The following is a 23,554-nucleotide window of genomic DNA, read 5'->3' on the forward strand; positions in this document are numbered from 1 at the left end:
GCCTGCCTTGCTTACTCTCAGGAGAAGGCACTGGCAGGCTTTCCCACCCATCTGCTAAGCATGAGCTTTACCTGCTTCTGCCACGTTGGTACTAGCTCAGGGCTCTCCTCCCCAGCCCATACCACTCCCATTATTCGTATCTCCTTCACAAAAATCTGCTCGGTCCAAGCCCTCGGAGGCTTTTCTGTGAAAGTTAGATACACTTGAATGTGATTCAATCAGTAGATATGGAATTAATATAATATCAAGTTTGAAGTAAGTTAGTATCATGTAACTTAGCGTCATGTGACTTTGCCATCCTAACTAGCTCTCCAGTAACTTTAATTCAAATGTCCTCCATGGCATGCCACCATTTGTCATCCCTTCCTGCATCACACCAGCTCAGTGGCTGTTTGTGCAGATCACGAGCTTTTAAAGAAGACCTTTAAGATTTTCTTAATATAGTCTGACTTCAGATCATCCACAGAATGTCTTCAGATATGAAAACCATTTTCTGTGTGACTCAGACACAAAGTAGTTTTAAATGACAGTTCATCAGGGGAGAATTATATTATTTAATTACAACCCCCCTTCCCTAAGTGGCTGTATTTCCACCGTGCGGGTGGTTTAGAACTATGTTTTTCTTCATTTGAAAATTATGGTTTTGGTCACATTCAAGACTTACAGGTGAACACCATTTGTAACATCTTAACACAAAACCACTTCTTTTCTAATTGTTCCTCCTTCGTATTTATCTACATTGGAAAGTAAGTTCTCAAAGGGTTATATCCATGCTGCAATACTCATTACTGTTTAGCCAATTGAGCTACAAATACATGGCTGTTTCACCAGCCATATCCCAGGGTGTAATTCAGCATCACCATTTATCCAGTGGCAATGGTTCATTGAGCTCCATCATTTTAAGCAGCTCCCAAATCCCTTCCTCACAGTTTACTTGCAGGCCTGCACTATAAACCAGGCCTGTGAAATGTTTCATGTCAACCTTCAATCTCACAATGTAGTGCTTATTTATTACATGATTAAATCTAGATCACTTACTGACACAGGTCACCTGTACTAGAAAGTTTTCCTGCCACAAGTGTGATGTTAGCAGAAGGTATCAGAGGACTAAAAGGACATAAATTAGAACTGAGAGATAGATGGAGTTATACTCTTAATTATTTCTTCCTTGTTCCTTTCTTCTTTCTTTATTTTATTGCTTCCATTTTGGTATAAAGATTTCAAAACCACAAAAAAAAAAAAAAAAAAAAAGAGCAAGCTGTCAACCTCCCCATCTCCCCCAAAACACTCCCAAAACACTCCACATCTCCACATGAAGCTAGTGCCAGGCTAAACAAATCCAGCATGCTGAAAATGTATCCAAGTTTGAGCTCCTTGCAGGAATATTTAGAGATATTGGGGAATACCTCTAGGTCCCAAAGATAACTCTAGCTTGTAGTCCTGTGAGCATCATGCACCTTTATTAATATTGTCCCAAAGAACTGTGGGTCAAAATATTTAAATGTACACCGCACTAAAGAATATTCTCCTATCTATATAAATAATTACAACTCATACAGTAGTCCTTTACCCAGTTTTATTTTAGGTGACATAGAAACACAGGGAGTGCTTGTTCAAAAAAAATAAAAAGAAAATAGTTAGTTTTTTCCTTCTTCCTTTTTTCCACTCAACTTTACTCTGAGATGGTGGGTTAGGTTCTGATTCCATTTGTTCTACTGTAAATCACAGACTTGTCTACAAGTTACTAAGTACTTGGTTAAGTGTGATTTCAGAGTACTTTATCTTTTCTGCATCAGATCCCCATGGTCATTCCTAGAGAGCAGCATAGCATACTTTTGTGTCAGCTCACTGCCAGAACTGAGCAAAACATGCTGTGTTTGGCATGTGTTAAGAGCTCCTACAAAGCGAGCTGCAGCTGGTTACAATGCAGCTCCTGACAAATTCATCCCCTGGTTTAGCTGGGTAGGAGGAGACCAGCCTCTCCACTGTGCATCTCTGCCATAAAATACCATTTCGGAACCCAGAACTTGTCAGATGAAAATCCCAGCTAAGCTTCATTTAGAAACCTCCTCTCTAGTCCCGATTTCTCTAAACACTGGGAAAAACTACATACATGTATTGCAATACATTAAAGTAAGGTCTGAGAACCCAAATCCTGCAGGCTGCTCAGAACCACAGCTTCACTGCACATGGACCACAAATTTCCCCTTTCTCACACATGCATACACCAACACGCTGACTGAGAAAGAGTGACCAAGTGGCCAATGCCACTGGTGACAATTACAAAGAATTCCCACTTATGTTGTAAAACTAATGTGGCCTACAGTAATGCCAAAAGGGAAATATTATCACAGCAAGGTCCCCACAGCAACAATACTGCAAATTACAGGGACCATGAGTCTATCATGGAGGCCTCACAAAGTCCACCAACACTGGTAGCCTCAGTGTCATGACTTTTCTTCCCCCCCCGTCTACACATATTGCAGCTTTTCCCTTTTTTCTCCCCCCATCTTTGCTAACTCTAACTCTTCTCAGTAATTAGAGTAACAATCCATTCAAATGGGATCCAGACAAAAAGATGCACTGAGGTTGGGCTCTCACACTCCTACACTGGTAACATAAAAAGAGATGAACACAAGAAGTTGGAATAAGCTTTCATAAATGGAGGCAGTTCTCACAGTACAACAGCAATCTTCAAGAAACTTTTCACTAGACATGTTGGAGGTGCACCTTTTTTATTGTCTAGGCATTCAAAATTAATTTTCCTTCAAGCAAAGACACTGCTTTTCACTGAGTGATAATGTCAATGCTACTTCAAACATTTCAAATTTCAGTCTTTTTTGGTGTCTTATGACTTAAGTGAAAGAATTCTGAGACAGAAGTGGGTAGATGTTTTTGCCCACATTTTCACATTCAAATTAATTCAAATTAATTTTGAATTTTCCCTTTTTTTAAAGGCAAGTGAACATTAGAGAGTACACTGTCTCATAGATCAGCCTCCCCACACTGTGTTTTCAGGGTATATCTGTTCAATTTGTTCTATGCTTCAGCTATGAAAAAACATGATTGAAAGCAGAATTCATCTCACTTCACCTTAGAGACTTCTAAGGGAAGCATCTACAGAACTGGAGCTAGAATCCCTTTGCAATCCCTGAAGAGGAACAGCAGGAAGGCAAGATTCAACCCAACACTTCAGATGATTCCCTAGGATGAGATGAATTGCACTTGGAAAGTACCACTTCCCCTGGCATCAACTACACTGGGTGCTATAGATGGTTCAAATCCCTGCCTCTTTCAACAGGTAGTCTCCACTGACTGCTTATAGCCAGCTCATTTAAATTTCAAGGTTTTTGAAGCAAGGACTGTCTTCCTCCATACACATGTGCAACAAATAGGTCAATAGGATCACACCAGCATGACTGTGGCATTTATTTGCTGCCAAAATACAAGACATCAAGAACAGTGGTAATGCTAGTACCCTAAACAGATTAGCAGTTACAATTCAGGGAAAAAACCCAATGATTTAAATAATAATAGTGAAAGCCTATAGTGAAACAAACAAACAAAACAAACACCAGAAGAAACAAACAACAACCCAGCCATTGCAGGACTCTAACAGGCCAGATACGAAGAATAATCAAAAAGAAAGCTTTGTCCAGCTTACAAAGTCTCTCCTTGTTGTGGTTATGGACTCTGAGATGTTACAGCAGCAATAAATTTTGTTTATGGCCTTTAGCTTTTACAAAGAAGGTGAAAGGGGAACAAATATCACGTTGTCTCCAATCCTTAATGAAAAAAAAAATAAAAAGAAAAAGGGGGGACCAAAAAAAGGGCCTTTTAACAGAGGTTAAGACAAGTGGAGTTCTGCTGTAGCTAAAGGTTTCTGATCCTAAATTTCACAAACCTGGGCTACATCACCTTTCCAGGGTACTCTTATCACTGCTAAGCTACTCTTTGCTTCAGAATGTGCAATGGAAGGAGCCATCACCTCTCAGTTATGCCATACATTAAATACTGTAGGCAAAACCTGGCTGTTTAGATGTTCTTACCAGGATCCTCACAAAGTATGTATTCCCCTTGGCCTCAAGTTATTTTAGCTACTGGGCTTGGCAACAGCGTGAGGAAAAAAGGGTGAATTCACCTAAGCAAACAAGGAAACAAACAAACTAGGTACAGGTGGCTTTGTAGTGAAGAGGATTCAGAATTTCTTCAAGGCATCAGAAGTAGAAAATAAAGTGTAACAGTGCAGTGAAAGTCAGACTGCTCCACATGTGTAGAGAGAAGTGCAGAAATCAAAATTAACCAGAAATTTGTAAAGTATTATTACAACAGTTCCTCAGACCACCAGGAATTAAAACCTTTGGAACACCTTATACTCTGTTCACTAAGTAAAAATATAATAATCAAATTATATACATCTCTACCCTTACTGTAGCACCTACATTTTTTTTCTTTACGAAACTACTGATGCAGTTTAAAACCCCACTGCACATGTCTGTTTAGCATGCACAATTCTCACCTAAACATGACATTTTTCATACATATTTCACCTGTATTCAGACTGACCTTTCTCTCCAGTCCAATAGCAGTATCTTCAAAACAGTATTATATTCTTTTGCAGGCTCCCTCTAATTTAATAAAACCTTCTCAAGTAAAACTAATCAGTGGGTGATTGATGTAGTTGTATAGATACAGCTTTAATTAAATTACTATGCTACATGTAAAAGCCAAATTTGCATAGAAGGGTTTCCTTTCACAAACAAATAAATGCTGAAAACATAATTTCCAGAAAAACTTGCAAAGAAAAAAAAAGGGGGAATAACAAAGTAAGGTAATTACCTATCTCCCTTTGGTTTTCTTTTTTGTACTGTCTTCCCTTTGGGTCGTCTTTCACTTCCTAAACAGGGGCTCCCACCAGGGCCTGTTACCCGTATTGATTCAAGGCCTTTGGAAGATTTCTTAAAAGTAAATTCCACAGGTTCTCCTTCTTTTAGGCTTCTAAATCCTTCCATGTAAAGCTTGCTCTGTAAATAGGAAAAATACTCTTGGTTACCATTGCCTTAAAAACAGTATTTACATTTATAATCAACAGGACAAATGACCCCTTTTACCATCCTACAACACGCACACGTTGAGTAACAGCTTCCTCTGCGCGAGCTGCAGCAGATGATTCTACAGATTACGGTCCTGGAAACACTGCAAACCCCATTCAACACTAAACAAGTTTTAAAAAGCCATTTTCAGTATCAGCAAAACTGAAATAACATTTTCCTTTTCCGTGATGAATGCTATAGGATGAAGCGGAAGAAATGCTGTATTCTCAAAACCCTTAAAAATTCTTAACAGATCTCAGGAAGTGAAAAGGTCTGGAAAGAGAGCAAATGTTCACTTCAGAGCAAATTAATTTATGATCAAAGTTTTCATAATTTGCATTCTTTGTATCTGAGACATGGGTCTGCTATTCCGAAGATGAATCAAAGATACAGCAAGAATGAGAGGCACAAGGAAGGCACTCTGAACAAAGTCTGAGGACATGGGCAATTCAAATAGCCCTAGTGAGCTGCTGAATTTCTGTTGACTACACCAAAAATCTTATCTACATAGCATGATTTATGTATGGGTTTGTATTTTCATTCACAGAAAAGGAAATTTCACCATCAGGGCGAGTGAAATAAATACTTTAAGTAAGATAAATATTTTAATATTATACTGCAGTAGAAAAATCTTGCACAAGTTGAAGTCAACAGGAGCTTACCACTGATTCTGATACAATGAAAATTTTCATCACGATTCCAAATGAATTATGTACAATTAAGTGAGTAAGCATTCCAGGACAAATCTGATTAATCAAACTCTTAAATAAAACGATCATTGAGTTAAATGACAGGGAGGCTTTTGGGGGTGGTGGAGATAAAGTGGTTGCAGTACACTTTTATTTTAGAAATTACACAGTAGGTGAATGAGATCAGTTGGACTCACAGAGAATATTACAAAATACCTCAATTTATACGCATTTAGAAGTCTTTCAGGATAGTTATAACACATATTTTCTTCCTTTGTTCATGAATTCCTCAGAGGAAAGAGAAAACAATGTATCCTGACTGATTCTTAATCCATTCTCTACCATTCACTTGGCTGAACCACAGAGTCCAGAAGGAGATCTTCACTGCAGGTGCCATCCCAAATCAGTCACATGTCAAAAAAGCCAAGTGACACGCGACTCACATCTGTTACTCGACAAGTGCAACTAGGAACACGTACAAATCAGATGGCAATCCCTGGCATGGGCTCCCTGTAACCATTCATGGGAGGTCTGCAGCACTAAGACACTCTTTTAACAGAGCACAAGAACTGACACCTACACAGCTCACAGCACACAAAGAGGGAGTTGCTTTCTTCACAAGGATGCACAGAGAACAGGACCAAGAGCAAGAGCAGTTCTCCCTGAGCTGCTACAGAGCAAGCTAGTTTCAGACACAAGGAGAAATCACTCGCTATAGAAAGAATTAAAGAGAAGCCCAAAAGAATAGCTCCCTTTGCTGGAAACAGTTAAGACTTATCTTACCAGGGCACTGAATAACCCAGTCCTAGGCCCTACTTTCAGCAAGATGTTCAACCAGATGAAATCAGGAGGAGCCTTCCAACCTAGGCTTTCCTTGATTCTGATATCCTAACCCAGTACTGGTAAGACAGGAGAACAGGATTACAATTCCTGGTTCTGCAGCAGAGCTATCTTGGGGGACCTGTGTCACTAAACTTCTCCGTGTTTTCCTGAAAAGGGGTGCCACTGCAAAGTATTTTTCACAGCACTAATAGACTAAATTATAAAATATTTTTGAATATTTATTTTAATGGAATCATGTGAAAGCGCCTATGCCTCAGCTTCCTGAAATCCCAAGCTCTTAGTGTACCCAGCACAAGACACTACCAACTGCTGGTCTGACTGAGTGGCTCAGGTGCTTTTAATTTTTCCAGCAGCCAAAGTAACCAAGAATACAGCTTCACTCATGAGGACAAAGGCTGGTTTTGCTTATCCAGTTGTGCAGTTCTAGTGGACTTGGCTCTCCCACCACATGCTGTACTAGTGTGAAACATGAGACAAAATGCTGATTCTATACACTAGAGGTTGAGCACTATTTAAAAGGTGGGGGGAATAACATGGGAGGGTTGTGGGATGCATGAAAGAAGAAATATATACTATCTGTTCCCTGAATAATTACCTTGGCTTTTTTAAAAAGTGAAAATTTAAGGCATGAAAAAATAAAAATGCAAATGTTCTTACTAATGCAATTGGAGGGCAGTAATTGTACATATACCAAAGAAACAAGCAACCCAGGAAGGCAGTATTATTTCAAGCACGCCCTCCACTTTGAAATGTCTGTATAGCAATAAGGGGATATTTGTCACAATGAAGAAACATCCAAGTCCAGAATATGCCCAAAGAAGACACCATCACTCTTCAACTGAAACAACAGACACTGCCTGTGGCATGAGTCTATCTCTACGTCCTTCCACATCTCTTCAGTGGCCACCAGGGAAATCTTAATGAAAGGAAAGAACTGAACAATGTGTATTCTGTCCAAAATAAGCACAGCTGAATGTTCCGAAACTAGACAATCAGTACAACACAGATGGGTGCTAATCACAAGGGAACCTCAAAGGCATAAGCCCTTATTTTCCTGCAGTAGTGAACACAGCATGGATGCTTGTCTACTTGTTTAATTACAACTTAATGAAGATACAGCTAAGTCTCAATAAGAGTTATGTATTTTTCCCCTAAGTTTTACCATTATTAAAAAATGCCAAAAGGTTGATATCTGATACACGTAACATTGTCTTCTACTTCACCTCAAAAACAAACAAACAACTTGCTTAAAACATAACTTAAAGCAGGGTGTTTTTAGTAATCTAGAATGTTTTTATTTTTCTCATTTCACTGTTAGCAACAGAACTTTATTTCTAAACAAAGCACTCTATTTACAAGAGATTTTTAAACATATTTAAAAGCCTAAGCAATAATCATGCTTTCATGAATCACATGCTATGCAGGTGTACATTTTTTTGCATTTTTTGAGCACTTTTAACAACAAAGAATATTGAAAAAAAACCCACTTCAAATGACTTTCACAGTACTTTCCTTGAATAGATCTCAACAGCTTTTCAATGTTAGAGATGGATTTGGTGCTGTCTGACTTACTGTGCAAATGTATAGCTCATGGTGAGATTCTCTGAGGGTGCAGTAACAATTCAAAGCCATTGTGAAAAAATGGCATTTGGAAACCAGCAAAACAAATCTAAAACCTGAATCCCTCTTAACTTGTCTGAAGAGCTGGACAAAATAAATGTCTGTAAAGTTGATAATTTAAAGTTGAGAGACCTAGCTCAGTATTTTCCTCCCATTACTTAAACAAATAAAACCAACACAATTAAAAGCAGCCAGAGTTTCAAGCCAGTGAACCATTTCTAGAGCCCTGAATGGGGTGTATGGGCACACCGCCAACAAAGAGAAAAACTTAAAAGCAACATGCTTTTCCTCATTTCTCTTCCAGCTGTCAGAGACTTTACCGTTATTTTACCAGCAGTCAATACAGTGGTTTCAGACTGGAGCTGGTTTTTTTTTTTTTTCTATTTCTTTAATTTGACAGGACCATTTATGGTGAGTTGTTGTTTTGGGCTTTTTTTTTTTTTTTTTTTTTTTTTTTTTTTTTTTTAATAGATATCTTAATGTAAAATCCCACATGTCTCTGTTACAAGCAATACCTACTACAAAACAAAAATCAAAACTTAACGATTATAAACTGTATTAGCAAAATGGTCCCCAAAGAAACGCACCAATTCCTGGGCAGTGTCAGGGAGTGCTTACAGCTTTCACCAGGCTCTACAAAAGAAAGGAAGTTCGGAATTAAGGATCATTACAGGAGCCCAATTGCCCCAGATATGTGTGCATTACTTTTAATAAGTGTGAGGAGTAAGTGCCTCATCAGAGCTTTCCCATTTCTAGTCAGGGCTGTCAACAGCTGCTGTTGCAGACATTAAATCCTTTAGAGGTACGAGGGGGAAAAGTTATTTGGTGGCATTCTGCTTACCTCGTTTATTTTCTGTATCTCTCATTTCTGCCCTTTTTTATCTAGTGATTGATTGATTGCTCAGTACAATGACCAGACGCCACCAGTACGCTGAGTTTCCCAAAGTAAGAAAACTGTTTTCCCTCCAAAATTATCTACAATTAAATCCAGACATGAAGGAAAGCATATTCTAAAGCCCAACCGCAATAAAGATTATAAGAAAATGTCTCCAAAACAACCTCGTACAGTTTCATCAAGAGCCATCAACCTTTGAGCAAAGCAAGGGTACACACAGTGAGAGGACCCAGAAGTAAAACAATTTACACTGGATGCATACTAGTGCTCTTCCCTGCATTAGGTCAAACCCCACGCAAAATACTATCAGTTGCACGATACAAATCCTTCTACAAGGACTTTTGCTGTTGACCAAAAATTCATTATAGGAGGTTTGTGAAGACCGTGTATTTTTGCAGGCAGAATGCTAAGGCAAACAAAAAATTCACTACCCTGAACAACAGCCCCTCCAAGAGCAAACGTGCAGCTCTGCTGCACTAACACAGGGTTTGAAGAATGGGCACTCGCAAAACACCTCAACACTGCTCCTGCTGACCCTCAAGGGTTTGTTCCTGCTCCCAGAGGCTTATCTTGCACCAAATCTGGCACTTCTTTTGGTCCTCCCCATAAGCCAATTTAACTCGCTAATCTGACAGGAAACAAACCCAGTTTAAAAAGAAGGGGGGAGGATAAGAGGAAGAGGAAACAGAGATAGATTTTTGTTTTTCCAGTGAGCTAAATGTATTCACAGAAAAGTTCAATGAGCTCTAGGGCATACACAGTGGAAACAGCAACTTTTTGAGATGAGAATGTGTTCTTTAATATTTTATGTAAAAAAAGCAAACTCTACAGCATTACAGGGTTTTTTCAAAGTGTAACATAACATAAAGTAACTTTTAAAGAGCTACAAAACATTATTTCTCAAAGATTTGCACTTCAGCTGCAAGACAAGGAAGAGCCATGTACACGTATAAATGTGTACATGTACATGTATAAAACATTTATGAGAAAGGGTGAGCTACCGCAAGTAACTTTACAGTAGGGAAAGAACTAGTACATAGGCAGCAACTACATGCAGCTGGTACACTGCAATTTCACACCTTTATTTACTTGGAATTTGTTTCTGTCTTGAATTTCCACCATGACCGCAGTCATGTTCATAACCTTGTTTCCATTCATCATCCTGTCGCTGTTGCTACACTGTTATTTTTCTTACTGAGAAGTGCGCAAAGGTATTTATTTAACTTTTGAACAAAAGGCTCTCTCTAATTCAAAACCACGCTCCCTCTACAACAGAAGGATTTCTTCTTTCTCAGTTTATGTATCTAAAGAAACTTCTATCAACTGCTTTAACTTTTAAGAAGTTTAAATGAATTCCAACTCAGCATAATACTTTCAGTTCTTGTTCCATCACAACTTCCAATAAGAGATTTCTTTTGATAATCTATTCCCTTTTTTTCATTACCTTTTCTCAACCCAGCAGCCCTCCCCAAAAAATGGTCTCTGCTAGAATGATTAGGTAATTTGCCACAGTTCTCCTTTTCCTTTACTTGGGATTCAAGTTGAACCCTTTCTCTGTTTAAGTCTCCAGTACCTCAGCTCACCTGTATTTACTAAACAGTTCTCTTAAATTTAACACATGTTCATCCTAAAATAAAATACCAACTTTTTGTCATCTCATTTAACTTAAACCAAGCAAACACAGTTCACGCTTTATCTTCATTCTTTAAACAATCATGTTTCCTGTAGGGTCAGCAATTCCTTTCAAGCACGAAATAACACAACCTCTATTCTGAATTACTCTTTTGGTAAGAAAACTATTGACGGTTGTGTACAGAAAAACCACATCATTATATCATAGTATTAGACATGTTGTCTGTATATAAATCTAAGCTAGAGATCTACAACAAGTCTCCCGTAATTCCTTCACAAAGTGATTTTGACCAAATAGATTCTACTGTGTCCATGCTACTCTTTGTTTCCAAGGTGCCAATTTCACTGATGAAATCTTACCAATTTTCTGCATAATTTTAAGTATTTGTGTTCAGGCCATGAATGCTATTCATTCTCACTGTCTCTGTATCTGGTTATACATTCAGCAGTGGCTGCTCTGATTTTGTATACTAATAAAAAGAGCCAGGATAATAAAAATATCTTTTGCTTTTCTTCCCTGACCTAATCCTCTTTTCTTGCTATAGTAAGTGCATTTTTTGTTAGTGCAGCACCTACACAACTAGTGTTCTGTTCAGTAATTTTCACCCTTTTCTCCTTTGCATAGATCATTTATGTTACTGCATATGCAATTCTCATTTACCCAGTTTTACTCATTCTGTGCTTTAATACCAGGCACGAAAATCAAACCAGTCTCTTCTCTCATTTCTTAGATTAAATATTTTCTCATCAGTCACACTAGGCACAAGAGAGAATTGACTCACTTCAGTCAGTTTCAAAAGGGAAGTTCCTGCTTTCCCACCAAAGCCTCACATTGTCTCAGGAAGAAAACTCTTTAGCCCTTCTTAGCAATACCAGATTTCTGCTTTGTTTCTGCTCCCTGAATCAGTTCTATGCAGTTAAAAAATCCACCAGCACACCTCAAAAGAAGCCTTGTGAATGTGCAGCCATGGCAGGTAAGGCTGTCCTGTGCAGCACTTTGCACCTCAGTGATCTCCAGAAACCACACTATCAATCTCAGATAATTTAATCTCACACTACTAATCCCAGACCCTCAGAAGTTCCCCTGATGAGAAGCATTTTCTTCTCTTGATGGTCTCCCAATGGTCAAATACCTCCAAGCTCCCTTCCCTTCCTACCAGCTGCCTGTACTGGTTTTGGGAGCCCCACAGATGCCCCAGGATGGGGGCCCTTTCCTTCCTTCACTCACCACTGAGCTATTCCACCCTCAGACAAGTGAAACCACCTCATTCTCTGTTCCAAATACTCATCTGCTGGAAAGCAGTTTTGCAGAAACCCGAAGGCTCTTTTCTACAAAGATTAGGAACAAACAAACATGACCTTTTATGCAATCAATAAACAGGGCAGATTATCCTCTTTCTATTTTCATTAGGATTAAGCTCTTTCTTCCCACCCGTTTTTTATTCTTCCAGGATATGAGGCCCTGATGTCCAGCTGACCAGACTCTCCAAGGCACCCTGATATTAACTCTATTTTAGTGATGCTTCCAAGTGGAAAAATTCCCAAGAGGGAAGAAAACCATCATCAGACTTTGGTGTATCTCTTCCCCTGACAATGTGCAATAAACTGAAAAAATCATGAGCTGCATACTTCTGTAGTATGTAGACCACCAAGGCACAGTATTTTTCAGTATGTTAAAAACACAAATTTCCAAGGCAGAGGTCAAAACAAACCACTCCTGCAGCTCATCTATTATGTGAAGAAAGGAGGCATCATACAGAATCCTAGACCTTTTCCCTTTCTCTTTGGGAAAAAAGAAGAACAGAGTGGGCCATCAGAAAATCCATAAAAACCACCAAGTCCACTTCTCTCATTTCTTCCAGAATGGATACAAATACAGCAAAACCTGCAAGATGGATTTGCCTAAGCTGTCTCCTGTCAGGTATCTCTCCTATAATGGTTTAATGGTGAGGACAGAACAGAGCATGGCTATGCTTGACTCATTTTAAAAAGCACGCTGAATATACTGAAACACAGTTCTCTTCTAGCAGATCTAAAAATCAGCCAACTTCAATGCACATCATTCCACAGAGGTGGGAATCAAAAGCACAGGAAGGCGCAATGTACAACTCACAGTCTGCTGCATTTGTCAAGTACTAAAAACGTACCCTGGTAGAAAGCAGAGAGTCAATGGCAGAGTTATGTCACCTAAACCACAGTTTCCTCCCGATGTACTACACCTTTCTGGTGTCGTTAACCATGTTTCCACTGCAGCACCTCTATTTTCCATGCCTGCTCGACAACGTCTGGGAGCTTCATTTCTGTGCTCCTCTATACACCCCCATGCACAAGAATGACACCCCCTGTGTCAAGAGATGTTTAACCTATATAAAGGTTTCTTATCTACCTCCCTCGCCACCTCCCACCATCCCAAGACGCTGCATTTAATTAAAAATAAATTAGGCCCAGATTGCGATCTGCTAATTCAGATGTAGCAGGATGTCTCTGCACATGCACCTTTCCCCTCCTCTGCGTAAAACTGGCCTGAGAGTCATGTTTTCTTACTACAGACCCTTAACATCCATTTCTGAGGAAGCTGTTCTTAACTTTTAAATTGTATACCATCTGCAAAATAGTACCAGGGAAATTCTAAGAAAGCAGTTCATCCACCTTTTTGTAACCCCTCACATGAGAAAATTAGGTGGTTCACACTTCACTGGCAAACAGAAGAATGGCTAACACTGTGGGAAGCTACAGAAGCCACAGTCTGACACTAAAAATCCCCTGCATTCTAAATAAATGAATCGGCAAATCAGCATACATATGGAGACCTGGACCTGTTCTCCTCACCCTATCCTTATAGCAAAATTATCCTGACCCAATTATCCTGACCTGCCTCTTTCTTCCTGAAGTGTAGTGTAACAGGTAGCCACCAACAACTCTGCAGTCCAAAAGGGAAACAGAGGATTAGGGCGAGGGTAGCAGGTTATGTTTGTAGTTACAGGCTAATAACCAGGACAGAAAGAATCTTACTTGTGAGCAGTAAATGGAGGTAGGACTTTGGGGTGGTAAGGATAGAGGTAAGAGGAGTGGATGGTTGCTGGATCCTGATGGGATGTAGCTACTGGACTTTCTCAGCAGGCCAGGGACAGGGTGGTGGAAGGGCTGGGTAATGCCAAAAAACCAGGGCTGGTGCCTTACAAGGACTGGGCGAGGGCAATGGCCTGGCTGGCTGAGGACTAGGGCCAGAACCAAGCTGTGAAAAAGAAGCGGTGGATAGTTACAGCATCTGCAGGTTCTCAAAGCCCCAGACACGCCAACTGTCCCCTCTTCCCAGTCAAGTACTGGGAGCAGAATGGTTTACAGATCAGTTCTGACTTGGGCCATGATGGCAGTCCACCCCTGCCCCTACCTCCCTTTTTCTCCTCCTCCCCAGCTACCTACGGGCTACAGGCTGAAAAACTGTCCTCAGATCACTTCCACCCTCTCCAGGCCCTGGGTTGAGAACTGGAGCCTGCCAGCCCAGCACCGTGACTGCAACTTCACCTGAGAAACCCGAGGTCAGGCTGCAGAGAATGTTTTCTGAAAACTACCATCAGCTGCCTTAGTGCAAAGCTCCTCCATCCTTCAATGACCTCTTCACATTCTTCAGAGAAAAACGCTGCCTGCTTGAAAGCCCCTTTGAGCCAGGGAGCGAGGGAGTAAGTGAACATGCATGGTATTTTAACCAACCGAGAGTAACCATGCTCTAAGCAATTTCAAGATAAAAAATACATTCTCTTGTAAACAGACACCTCCCTTGAACTATTCACCAGCTTCTGGGCAAATACAGTTTTTACTTTCATGGTACAGGTGATCTCGCTTCCCACCAAGAGCTCACGTTGCACTGTGCAAGGTCCTACACAAGAGAAAAGAAGCCATCCACAGGCAATACATCAATGCTGCTAAACCATTTGGAGGTCAGAAGCTATACTTACCATCTAGTTTTTAATTCCATTTACTTAATATGCCAATATACAAGCAAAAGACACAAATAAAATACTGGTTAGAATATTTGGTTACTAAAATCAAAGTTGCCATGCACACGAGAATAAAACAAGAATATCTGACAAAATTGGTGGGGTTCAAATGTTGTTGCTTATAAAACAAGCAATAATTTTTGAAAATTATTAAGGCTGAATTTTTTTATTGGGGATGGTTAGTTCATTTCACAACATTATCTGTCCTGTAAAATGAAAACCCTTCTCCCTTTACAATAAAAGCAAAATTAACAGCAATCTTTATACTATATTAACAATTCCTAACTTATGACTCAAGGCCCCTAGTACTTCTATGATTCCTTAATTATGGCTTCCTTAGCTATTCTTGTACTGCAGCTTATACACATTTACTCAATTCATAATATTTTTTTTGAACTAGATAATCTAGCATGACATCGATTCTCCTAACTTATAGGCAGCTATATTTTCATTTGATACAATTTTATCAGAATTACAAATATCTATTAGGTATTCAGATGGCTGAAAAAAAGAACCCATTTGATTTGGATGAAGAATGAGCACAAGGTTATTTTATAGTTCAAATATTAATCACTTTTTTTTTTCTTTTTGAGAAGAGGGAGTGGCAGATTATCTAAATACATGACAATCAAGGTACTAGATAGCAGTGAAACTAGTAATCAATGTCTAACTGGTTGTAACAGGAAATGAAAGGCTGACTTAAAATTAAATTATTTTTTAGGAATTCACAGCAGTGGGAGGAGATACCATTGAGGACTCAAAAAGTAACTTGAACATAGCAGCACTTTTAACTTAGTATTTGGGAGAATATTTAATTTTTAACTTAACTGTGAACTAGTCCCCTGAACAGCTGGATTTTAAAAACTGACGGAAATTGTTGGTTTGGAGCCATTTCTGTTATCAAACCTATATTCTGTTACAAAAGACATAACCTGCGTTTCAATGAAACACCTCTGAATTTGCAGTGATAAAAATGAGAAAACAGCATTTAAGGCAAAACCCTTTTCAAGTAAATGGAAGGCAGATTAAAGTGATTTTTATGGAAGAAGACTAAAAATTATAAATTATAAAAGAGAAATTGTTTAATGTTAGCATATGTATTGGAGAGGTAATAAGAAATCCTTGAAAAACTTTACTTTTAAAATACTGTTTTATCTCTGTGGGTATGATTATGTTTACTTAAGTAGGAAGTAATTGTGAAATTGGAACATCATGCATACAACAGCATCAATCAAGTGACAATAATGTTGGCTGCAGCTCAGATTGCAGAGAATACAAGACTACTTAAATATTATTTAAGACTCCATTATTGAATCTGTCATTTTTATGTCCCAATTTTAGCATGCTCTGGCAAAGAATGTAAATGTTTTCTGAGGCCTCCTGAAAGAGGGTCGGAGCAGCTGCAGCAGGAAGACACAAAGGGGTTCCTTAAGGACAAGTCCTTCCTCTTGCAATGTGCTGACACAGCTCCCATCAACACTCATGGAGGAGAGTAGACCCAGAAGCATCAGCCTGCTAATTCTGAATGTGTTTGCTTTGTGGGTTGATTACACCTCAGACACGCCAGACACATCTCATTATGGAACCCAGGCAGATGACGAGTTCTGATGCAGTTGTAAGGCAAGCGATCCATAGGAGAAACCCTTCCAAACACACATTTAAGGTTTATCTGCCTCACCTAGTAACATCCTTCCATTATCTGTCCTTCTACCCATCTGTGGTAAGATTCATCCCTAATTATGTTATTCCTCCTATTTCTGGCTGAAGATTTTTCTTCCTCATAACATTACACTTCGTATGTGATAAAAAGCTAGAACTATATAAAATTCCATTTTTTTCACTACAACATATTTATATTTCCATTCAGTCTTTTTGCTGCATTAGTGTGTCTGTTCTCACAGACAGCCATAAGATCAGTGAAAGCTTCCAGCCCTCCCCTTTCCTACCCACACCAACAGCTCAGTGCTCCCAAAAACCTGAAATCCATAATAAACAAAATGCAGCTTGAAATCTCTACCATCTATATTACTCCTTTACAGGTCCAGTAAAAGTGGCCTGCCTCCCTGAGCTGTTTGCTTTTGACACTAGAAATAAACAAATCCCAAGCTTAATTTTTTTTCTTAGAGTGTTTGAAAGATAAAAGCTACAAAGGCTAAAATCAGAGCTACATCATCTAGTGACTATAATGCAAGAAACCCAGCTGAGTTGTGGGAAACAAATTCTGTGCATTTTTTCTTTTTCTAGACTCCTCTCAGTGACATATGAACATACAGCATTTATTTTCTGGCTACTATGTAAGATGCAGCCATTTGTAGCTGAAAGCACAACACATTATGGAATGGAAGGGGGCAGGTAATAGGTGATCATAAAAATCAAGTGAGTACAAATTAAAGTGAGAGAAATAAAAAAGGGTTAGACTTGTTAGGTGTGTGACTTCAGCTTCAGTATCATCTATGTGTTCCTTCTTGACTGTACAAACTCAGTACTCCCTTATCACAGTTTGTATACACGTGTATGAGCACATGAAAACACACAGGTAATTTAAAGCCAACCCCATAACCCAGCTTCATCAAATCCATCAATCAAACAGCAACCAAATTAAACACCAGGCCACACAAAGTGTCCATTACAAAGTATAACAAAGGTTAGCTAGGAAGCTCCTGCTGGCAGAAAACGTGACTTGTCAGTAACTTGAGTTCTGCAGATGCTTCTTGTTCATACTACACTATGCCAGAACAGGTATGTTGCAGTGTTTAACCACAAATGGTTTTTTAACTCCAGGCAGTACATATACCAGATGCATGTGCCCAGCAGCTCTTGCAGCAACAGCTCCCACAGAGGTATCCATTGGGAGAGGAAACAAGCAGGATCAGGCAGAAAGCTACAGGAAAAGGAGGACTTCTGACCAAGTGCTCAAGCACTCGTTAAATTAACTCAGTCTAATGATTATCAGTAGATTCACCTGAGCACAGGCCAGCATCCATTTGTGCAGTCTCTGACTCTCAGTTACTTTGACTCTCAGTTATCAACAGCTGTGAAGATGCAGGGAAGTAAATCAGGAGCAATCACCTATGTGTGAGAATGACTCAGGCTTTGGTAGAAGATGGTAGGTGAAACTGATGTGAAATAGCTGTGCTCTATTTCCACCAGGTGTGGACAGCTGGAGAACATAGCTTTTAATCTGAGTCAGATTTTGCACACTCAGCCAAAAGCTATCTCCACCTTCAGGTGGGGACTCAAAGCTGCTACAGGGAAGAACGGGGATGATCAGGATCTAACAGTTGCTGGTTCATCCAGGCTCCATGCAATAAGAGGGAGGAAATACAGATTCTGACTGTAGATTCCCCTCTCCTGTGGTGCAAGAGGGGGCCTGAGAGCCGTGGGGTTGGACAGAGGATGCACAGGGATAAGCTGGTGAGCAGACCTGCCTGCCTTGGCCAGATGGGAACATGTGCGAAGGAGAATCTCATCTCCTCTTACAGAGCACATAAAGGACAAAAGGCATAAACTGAGGAGCAGATAAGAATTTCACTAACCAAAACCAACGGAGATATCAATGTGATGCTACGATCTCCTCTGGAAAAGTGTTTCAGCGATTTTGGATAACATAATAAATATGTCTAATTAGGCAGGCATAGTCTAAGAAAATATTCTGTGGTAGAGCTCTTGCAACAAATAATGGATTAGTAAACACTAACATACTGCAATTCTGTTCACTATGCTGACGAATTCAACGTGATAAATCTGCTTTTTAGGTGTTTTGAAGGCTGAAAAAATACATTACTAATGCCTGTATCCAGAAAGAAGTAGTGCATTAATTCCAGAAGCTGACAGCCACCTTACACAGCAGGAAGAAGATGACAAGGCTTTGTACTACCTCTTCTGTGTCAGAGAATCGAGTGATTCTCCAAGAGCGGATGTGAGGCTGCATGAACTGCTGCACGAGGAGCTGGCAGGCTGTGCAGCAATGGACCACAGGCACTGTGACACAGCACAGCTGCTCAGGAGACTGGACACCACGACGTGTACTTGGAGTATGTTTCCACACCCTGGCAAAAAACTAGCACAGAAAAGGAATCACAGACAAGCAACCACTCCTACAAGAACAGCAAGGATCATGGCTACAGGATTGTGTAGGCTTGGTAAGCGTTCTACTTATGAGCAAAATGTGCTCATGGACAGAGACAGAGGAGAGAAAACCCAAACCAAACCAACAAAACAACACAAAACTTAGCACAGTGACTGATTTTGAGATTAATCTTACATAATTTGTCTCACTTCCCTAAACAGGTCAGTTCAACAGATCTTAAGGACAAATTAGCAGCCCAGCTTTTTTTCTTGATGGTACTTTTGCACATCCCATACCACTTAGGTGTGACCGCTATTTCATACAAATAGTTATTTTAAGAAAACAGGGAAATCATAAGATTGTGTTCATGATTAGTCACCTGTCAGGCTTCTGCAGTTCATATAGCACGTGGGATTTCTTACGGCTGGCTTTGTTCTGTAAACATAGGAATATTTTTTCAGAGTATCCAGGTGCATAAACGTCTGTTACACAGACAGGCAAGATATTTTTGAGATGAGAAATGGAAAAAAAAAAAAATTACAGGAAAATAGAAAGTCAAGGCTACAAAAAAAATTAAAGCCTTGATTGTTGTTTTTGGGTGGGTGGGGTTTTTTTTCTTTATCGTTAACACATATTAACTTGATTAATCACACTCAAGTATTTCCAAAGAAATAAGCCCCTGAAGCTAACAACAAACATGGGAAACTTAAAAGTGAGAGAGGGGCAGCTCCTGGCGGTTAGGACATTTAAATACATAGAGAAGAGACACCATTAAAACAGATGCAGCGGTGGAAGATGCATGATTTTCACAGACTAAAGAACTCAAGTTTCCCTTCTGCAAGCAACTAGAACTAGGAGTACCTGAAGATGCAAGAATTAGTCCCATATCAGTAAAATATTTGTATTTACCAATAGAAAAAAAATAGAAGAGAGCTAAAGAAATAAAAATCAAAGTGATATCACAGCACAGCTTTAAGACCTGGTACTTTTTCTCAAATGACATAACCTAATGTGAGTGAGAAGCTTTCTTAAAGAGCAAAAATGGGGATTGACCGCTTTCCCATCGATGTAGCTTTCAAAAACTAAAAATTTTGCTGTCCTGTCTTCTGAAGGGTGCAGAAGAAAAACAGGCATCTAAAAACCCTTCTTTCTTGTCAAAGAAAACATACTGTGAATGTACTCACAGATAGTTAAGTCACACGTATCTCCCTTGGGAAATAACACTTTTATCCAATCCATTCCTCATTGTCTGTTATGATAGAGAATGAAGGCTTATCACACATGAAATCAAAAGCAGTGGCAAAGCCATTTGTTGTCTGGTGGAAAGGACACAGAAGTGGTTATGTACGATCAGGCAAGTAAGCACACGGCCAGGACAGTGACAGAGCCCTCCAGCTGTGCTCTTGTAAGAACAGCCCAGCAAAGCAACATGCAACAACTGGGACAAATCCTAGGATCCTGGATAAAGTAACATGGATCTTCTAGTTGGAAAAAGTAAATACTAACACTGAAGAATGAGAAAGGTCATCCTCAAAGAAAAGCGCAGGGTCCCTGCTCAGAAACTAGAAAGATGGACTGGCTCAAAGAGACTCTGTCACAGCCATCCAGAGAAAATGGGTGTTACTTAGCCCAGGAAATTACATAGCACTGCCCCTCAGTCACATGCTCTGTGAATTGTGATTTTAAGATGCTTTCCTCTGTGTTGCTTTTAGTTCTATAAAAATTATACTTCTGTTTGAAGGTAGTTTCTGGTCACTGATTAACATATCACTGTTCTTAATGGAAAAAAATAGCAGCCATGAGCCCAGTTGCACTTGCTGAGCAGGAACATCACAGGATCCTTTTACAAGAGACAGGATGACTCAGGGCCAGGAAGCAGCTGGGTCATGGATTCAGCCTGGGAGAGGCTGGCCAAGTTACCAATGCAGCCTGCCTCAGAGCTTGCTAACACATGACGCTTCCCTCCTTAGGGAGCAAAATTTTTGCTGAAGGGACAGGTTTTATAAGTATTGTCAAAAGTTTCTGTAAATACAGAGCCCAAAGCTTGCCTGCTGAAGGTCTGGACTGCTTGCACTTCAAATGTCACTAGTTTATTTCAACACACAGAGTCCCTTTCCTTGCACTGGTGCCTTTGGTTTTCTGTCTTCATGCCCCAGTAGGACTTAAAGGCAGAAATACTGGTTTTGGTTATACAAGGATTCACACAGGGCTTGGTCTCTATTACAGTTAATGGTGCTTGAACAACTCTCTGAGCCCTTAAAGTCATAGCAAAAGGTGTCCTTTTTGGCTGGTCAAAATGACTCCATGCTTCAAACCAGGATAAAACTCAGAAGAGCCAACAGGAGCTTCACTCACCAAATCTTGGAGTGTAAACTATTGCTCCTAGATAGATGGCCATCGATGGTGTTCTGAAATCGGAAGAACTCTCACCCACCAGACTGCATTACTAATGACCTGATATATACAGAAACATTTGCTGCACCTGTTTTGTGCTTTTTCTACGTCAAATAGTAGTACTGCATAATTTCTGATACAGCTTATTCCCAAGTCTTGAAAACCTTCTGACTCAATCATCTAAACACCAAGACTATTTTTAGCTTCCTTAACATGCTTCAACTTTAGGGCATAACTGGAATTTCTAATAAAGAAATGATATTGTGCTTAATAATGCAGTTAGATTTATAAGATATAGTAACTGTATTTTATGCTGTAAGAACACGTAATCACAACTATATGGAATATTGTGGGTTTGTCCCTGATATTTTTCTGCTCCATTACAGTTAATATAAGAAGTTATTCAGGCAAGTTTTTCAGCCAAATATGACATTTCAGTTCTTAAAAACAAACCAACCAACCCATTGCAAATGAACTGATCATAAAATAAAAATAGTTGGCTCTTTAAACAGCAGCCTGAAACTATAATATCTTAGGAAATTCCAGCAGTATGTGTAGACAAAGACAGGGATATGGGTATCTATGTGTAGATACATACAGAGTATCCTATTTTCAGAATATCCTGTTTTCAGAAACTATTTCTGAAATGACAACACAACTAAAACTATATGAACTCATTAACATAATTTTTAATTTAAACAATGGCCTTGACAGGAAAAAGGACAAACTCCCTTCTGCTCTTCCCTGCTGGAGATGCAGATTCTTTCCTCCACTCACTGTACCAGGTTTGGCAAACATCCGAGTCATCACTAATTTAGGTAGCAATGTCCATACAAATTTAATTTAAATAAATAAATAAATAAACAAATAGGTAGGGTTGTGTGTGTTTTGCTTTTAAAGGAAGTTTAGCTTGCTGAACTGCTTGATGATGGATCCTGGGCCAGCACAGGAAGAGCAAAGAAAGACTCCTCCTTCTGATGCAGCAAATCTAAATGTGCTGAACTACATCAAATCAGACCCTAAGAGTATCAGTTAAATTTAGTTTTAAAAGATAAATAAAGTTTAGTAATTAAAAGCAATTTCAAAATATTTTTCTTTGCGAGATGTTTCATTTAGGTATTCACACACTGTGGTCAGAATCAGAGGGACACAGATGAACTCGTCATGGAAAACCTGGAATTTGTCACAAAGCCTTACAAAGACCAGCTCAGGACCTCTTAAAAATAAAAAAATAAATTCAAAGTTTACTTTGCTCTTCACTGGGAAGTAAATTTGTTTGTAGTAACATAATATACAGAATATCTACAATTAAGACCTGGTTAGCTTAGCAACTGCTGAGCTAATCAAGACATTAATTTTTTCCAACCCCTTTCTCATATCATCTCCACACTTCTATTGTCTCTAAAATCATAGATTAGTAAGTGCTAACATACTAAACTAGAGATGGCAAGTACTGTTGGATTAAGTCTGAGTAAATAGTAGAGCTTCTTAGCAGCTAACTAATATAAAGCAGGAATGAAAAACATTTCTGAGAAAAGATCAAGTTTGTGGAGCAGTGAACCACAGGGCTTTAAAAATTATTGCCATGAGATCCCACAAGAAGCAATTAAGTGACAAGAAAAGACATTCTACTTCAGCATCAGAATGCAGCCTACAGAGCAGCTGATAAATAAAATGGGACACTGTGCTGATTCCTCCTGCTCTGCACAAGGTGTATTATTGATAGCTGACATAGTATTTGGCAAATACATGCAAGAAAACAAAAACTACTATCCCTAAGGTCCACTCACACTGTGGATGGGGCTAATGCTAAGCACATTCTTCATTCACTGTATTATGAAGAAAAATTTCAACCTCCTGCACGAAACAGTAAACCTGACAATCAAAGAGGTACTCACATTTTAGACTGTAACTGTGGGCTCATCTTCACTACTGTTAAATCAATTGTACTTAACTCAATTACAGTGAGGTAATTACATTAACATGAGTCAGTGCATCCACACATGGCATTTGCACGTGTGCTGAGCGAATTGCTGTTACCTCCCACATGGCACAAGTACTTTGCTCAATCACATTATAAAGGACACAGCTCAGGACACTTTCAGCTGCAGTTCAAGCCACCAACCACACGCTACTGTCAAATGCCTCTATCCCACCTGTACAGGGGGAGATCCATTGCACAGCTGCCCTTAACCAGGTACAGACAAACCCCTGTGTGGGTTTATGTACCTACTGTAGTGCCTTTCATCTTGTAAAATTTATTAAGTCCTACTCCTTTTGGAAGGGGAACAAAAACACCCATCTTTGCAACCTGTTATTAT

The 23,554-nt window shown here is 39.4% G+C and overlaps 1 protein-coding gene across 2 annotated transcripts in view; it reads right to left on the reverse strand.

Annotated features, from left to right (window-relative positions):
* Nucleotides 1-23,554, reverse strand: part of LIN28B (lin-28 homolog B) — an 81,925-nt gene that overhangs the window by 36,094 nt on the left and 22,277 nt on the right. For both annotated transcript variants that reach the window (XM_040058966.1, XM_040058965.1), the window contains exon 3: nucleotides 4,840-5,024. In XM_040058966.1, the coding sequence (XP_039914900.1) occupies nucleotides 4,840-5,024 (185 nt within the window). The remainder of the gene's footprint in view (nucleotides 1-4,839; nucleotides 5,025-23,554) is intronic.

Source organism: Hirundo rustica, chromosome 3 (genome assembly GCF_015227805.2).
Source record: "Hirundo rustica isolate bHirRus1 chromosome 3, bHirRus1.pri.v3, whole genome shotgun sequence".
NCBI lineage: Eukaryota > Metazoa > Chordata > Aves > Passeriformes > Hirundinidae > Hirundo > Hirundo rustica.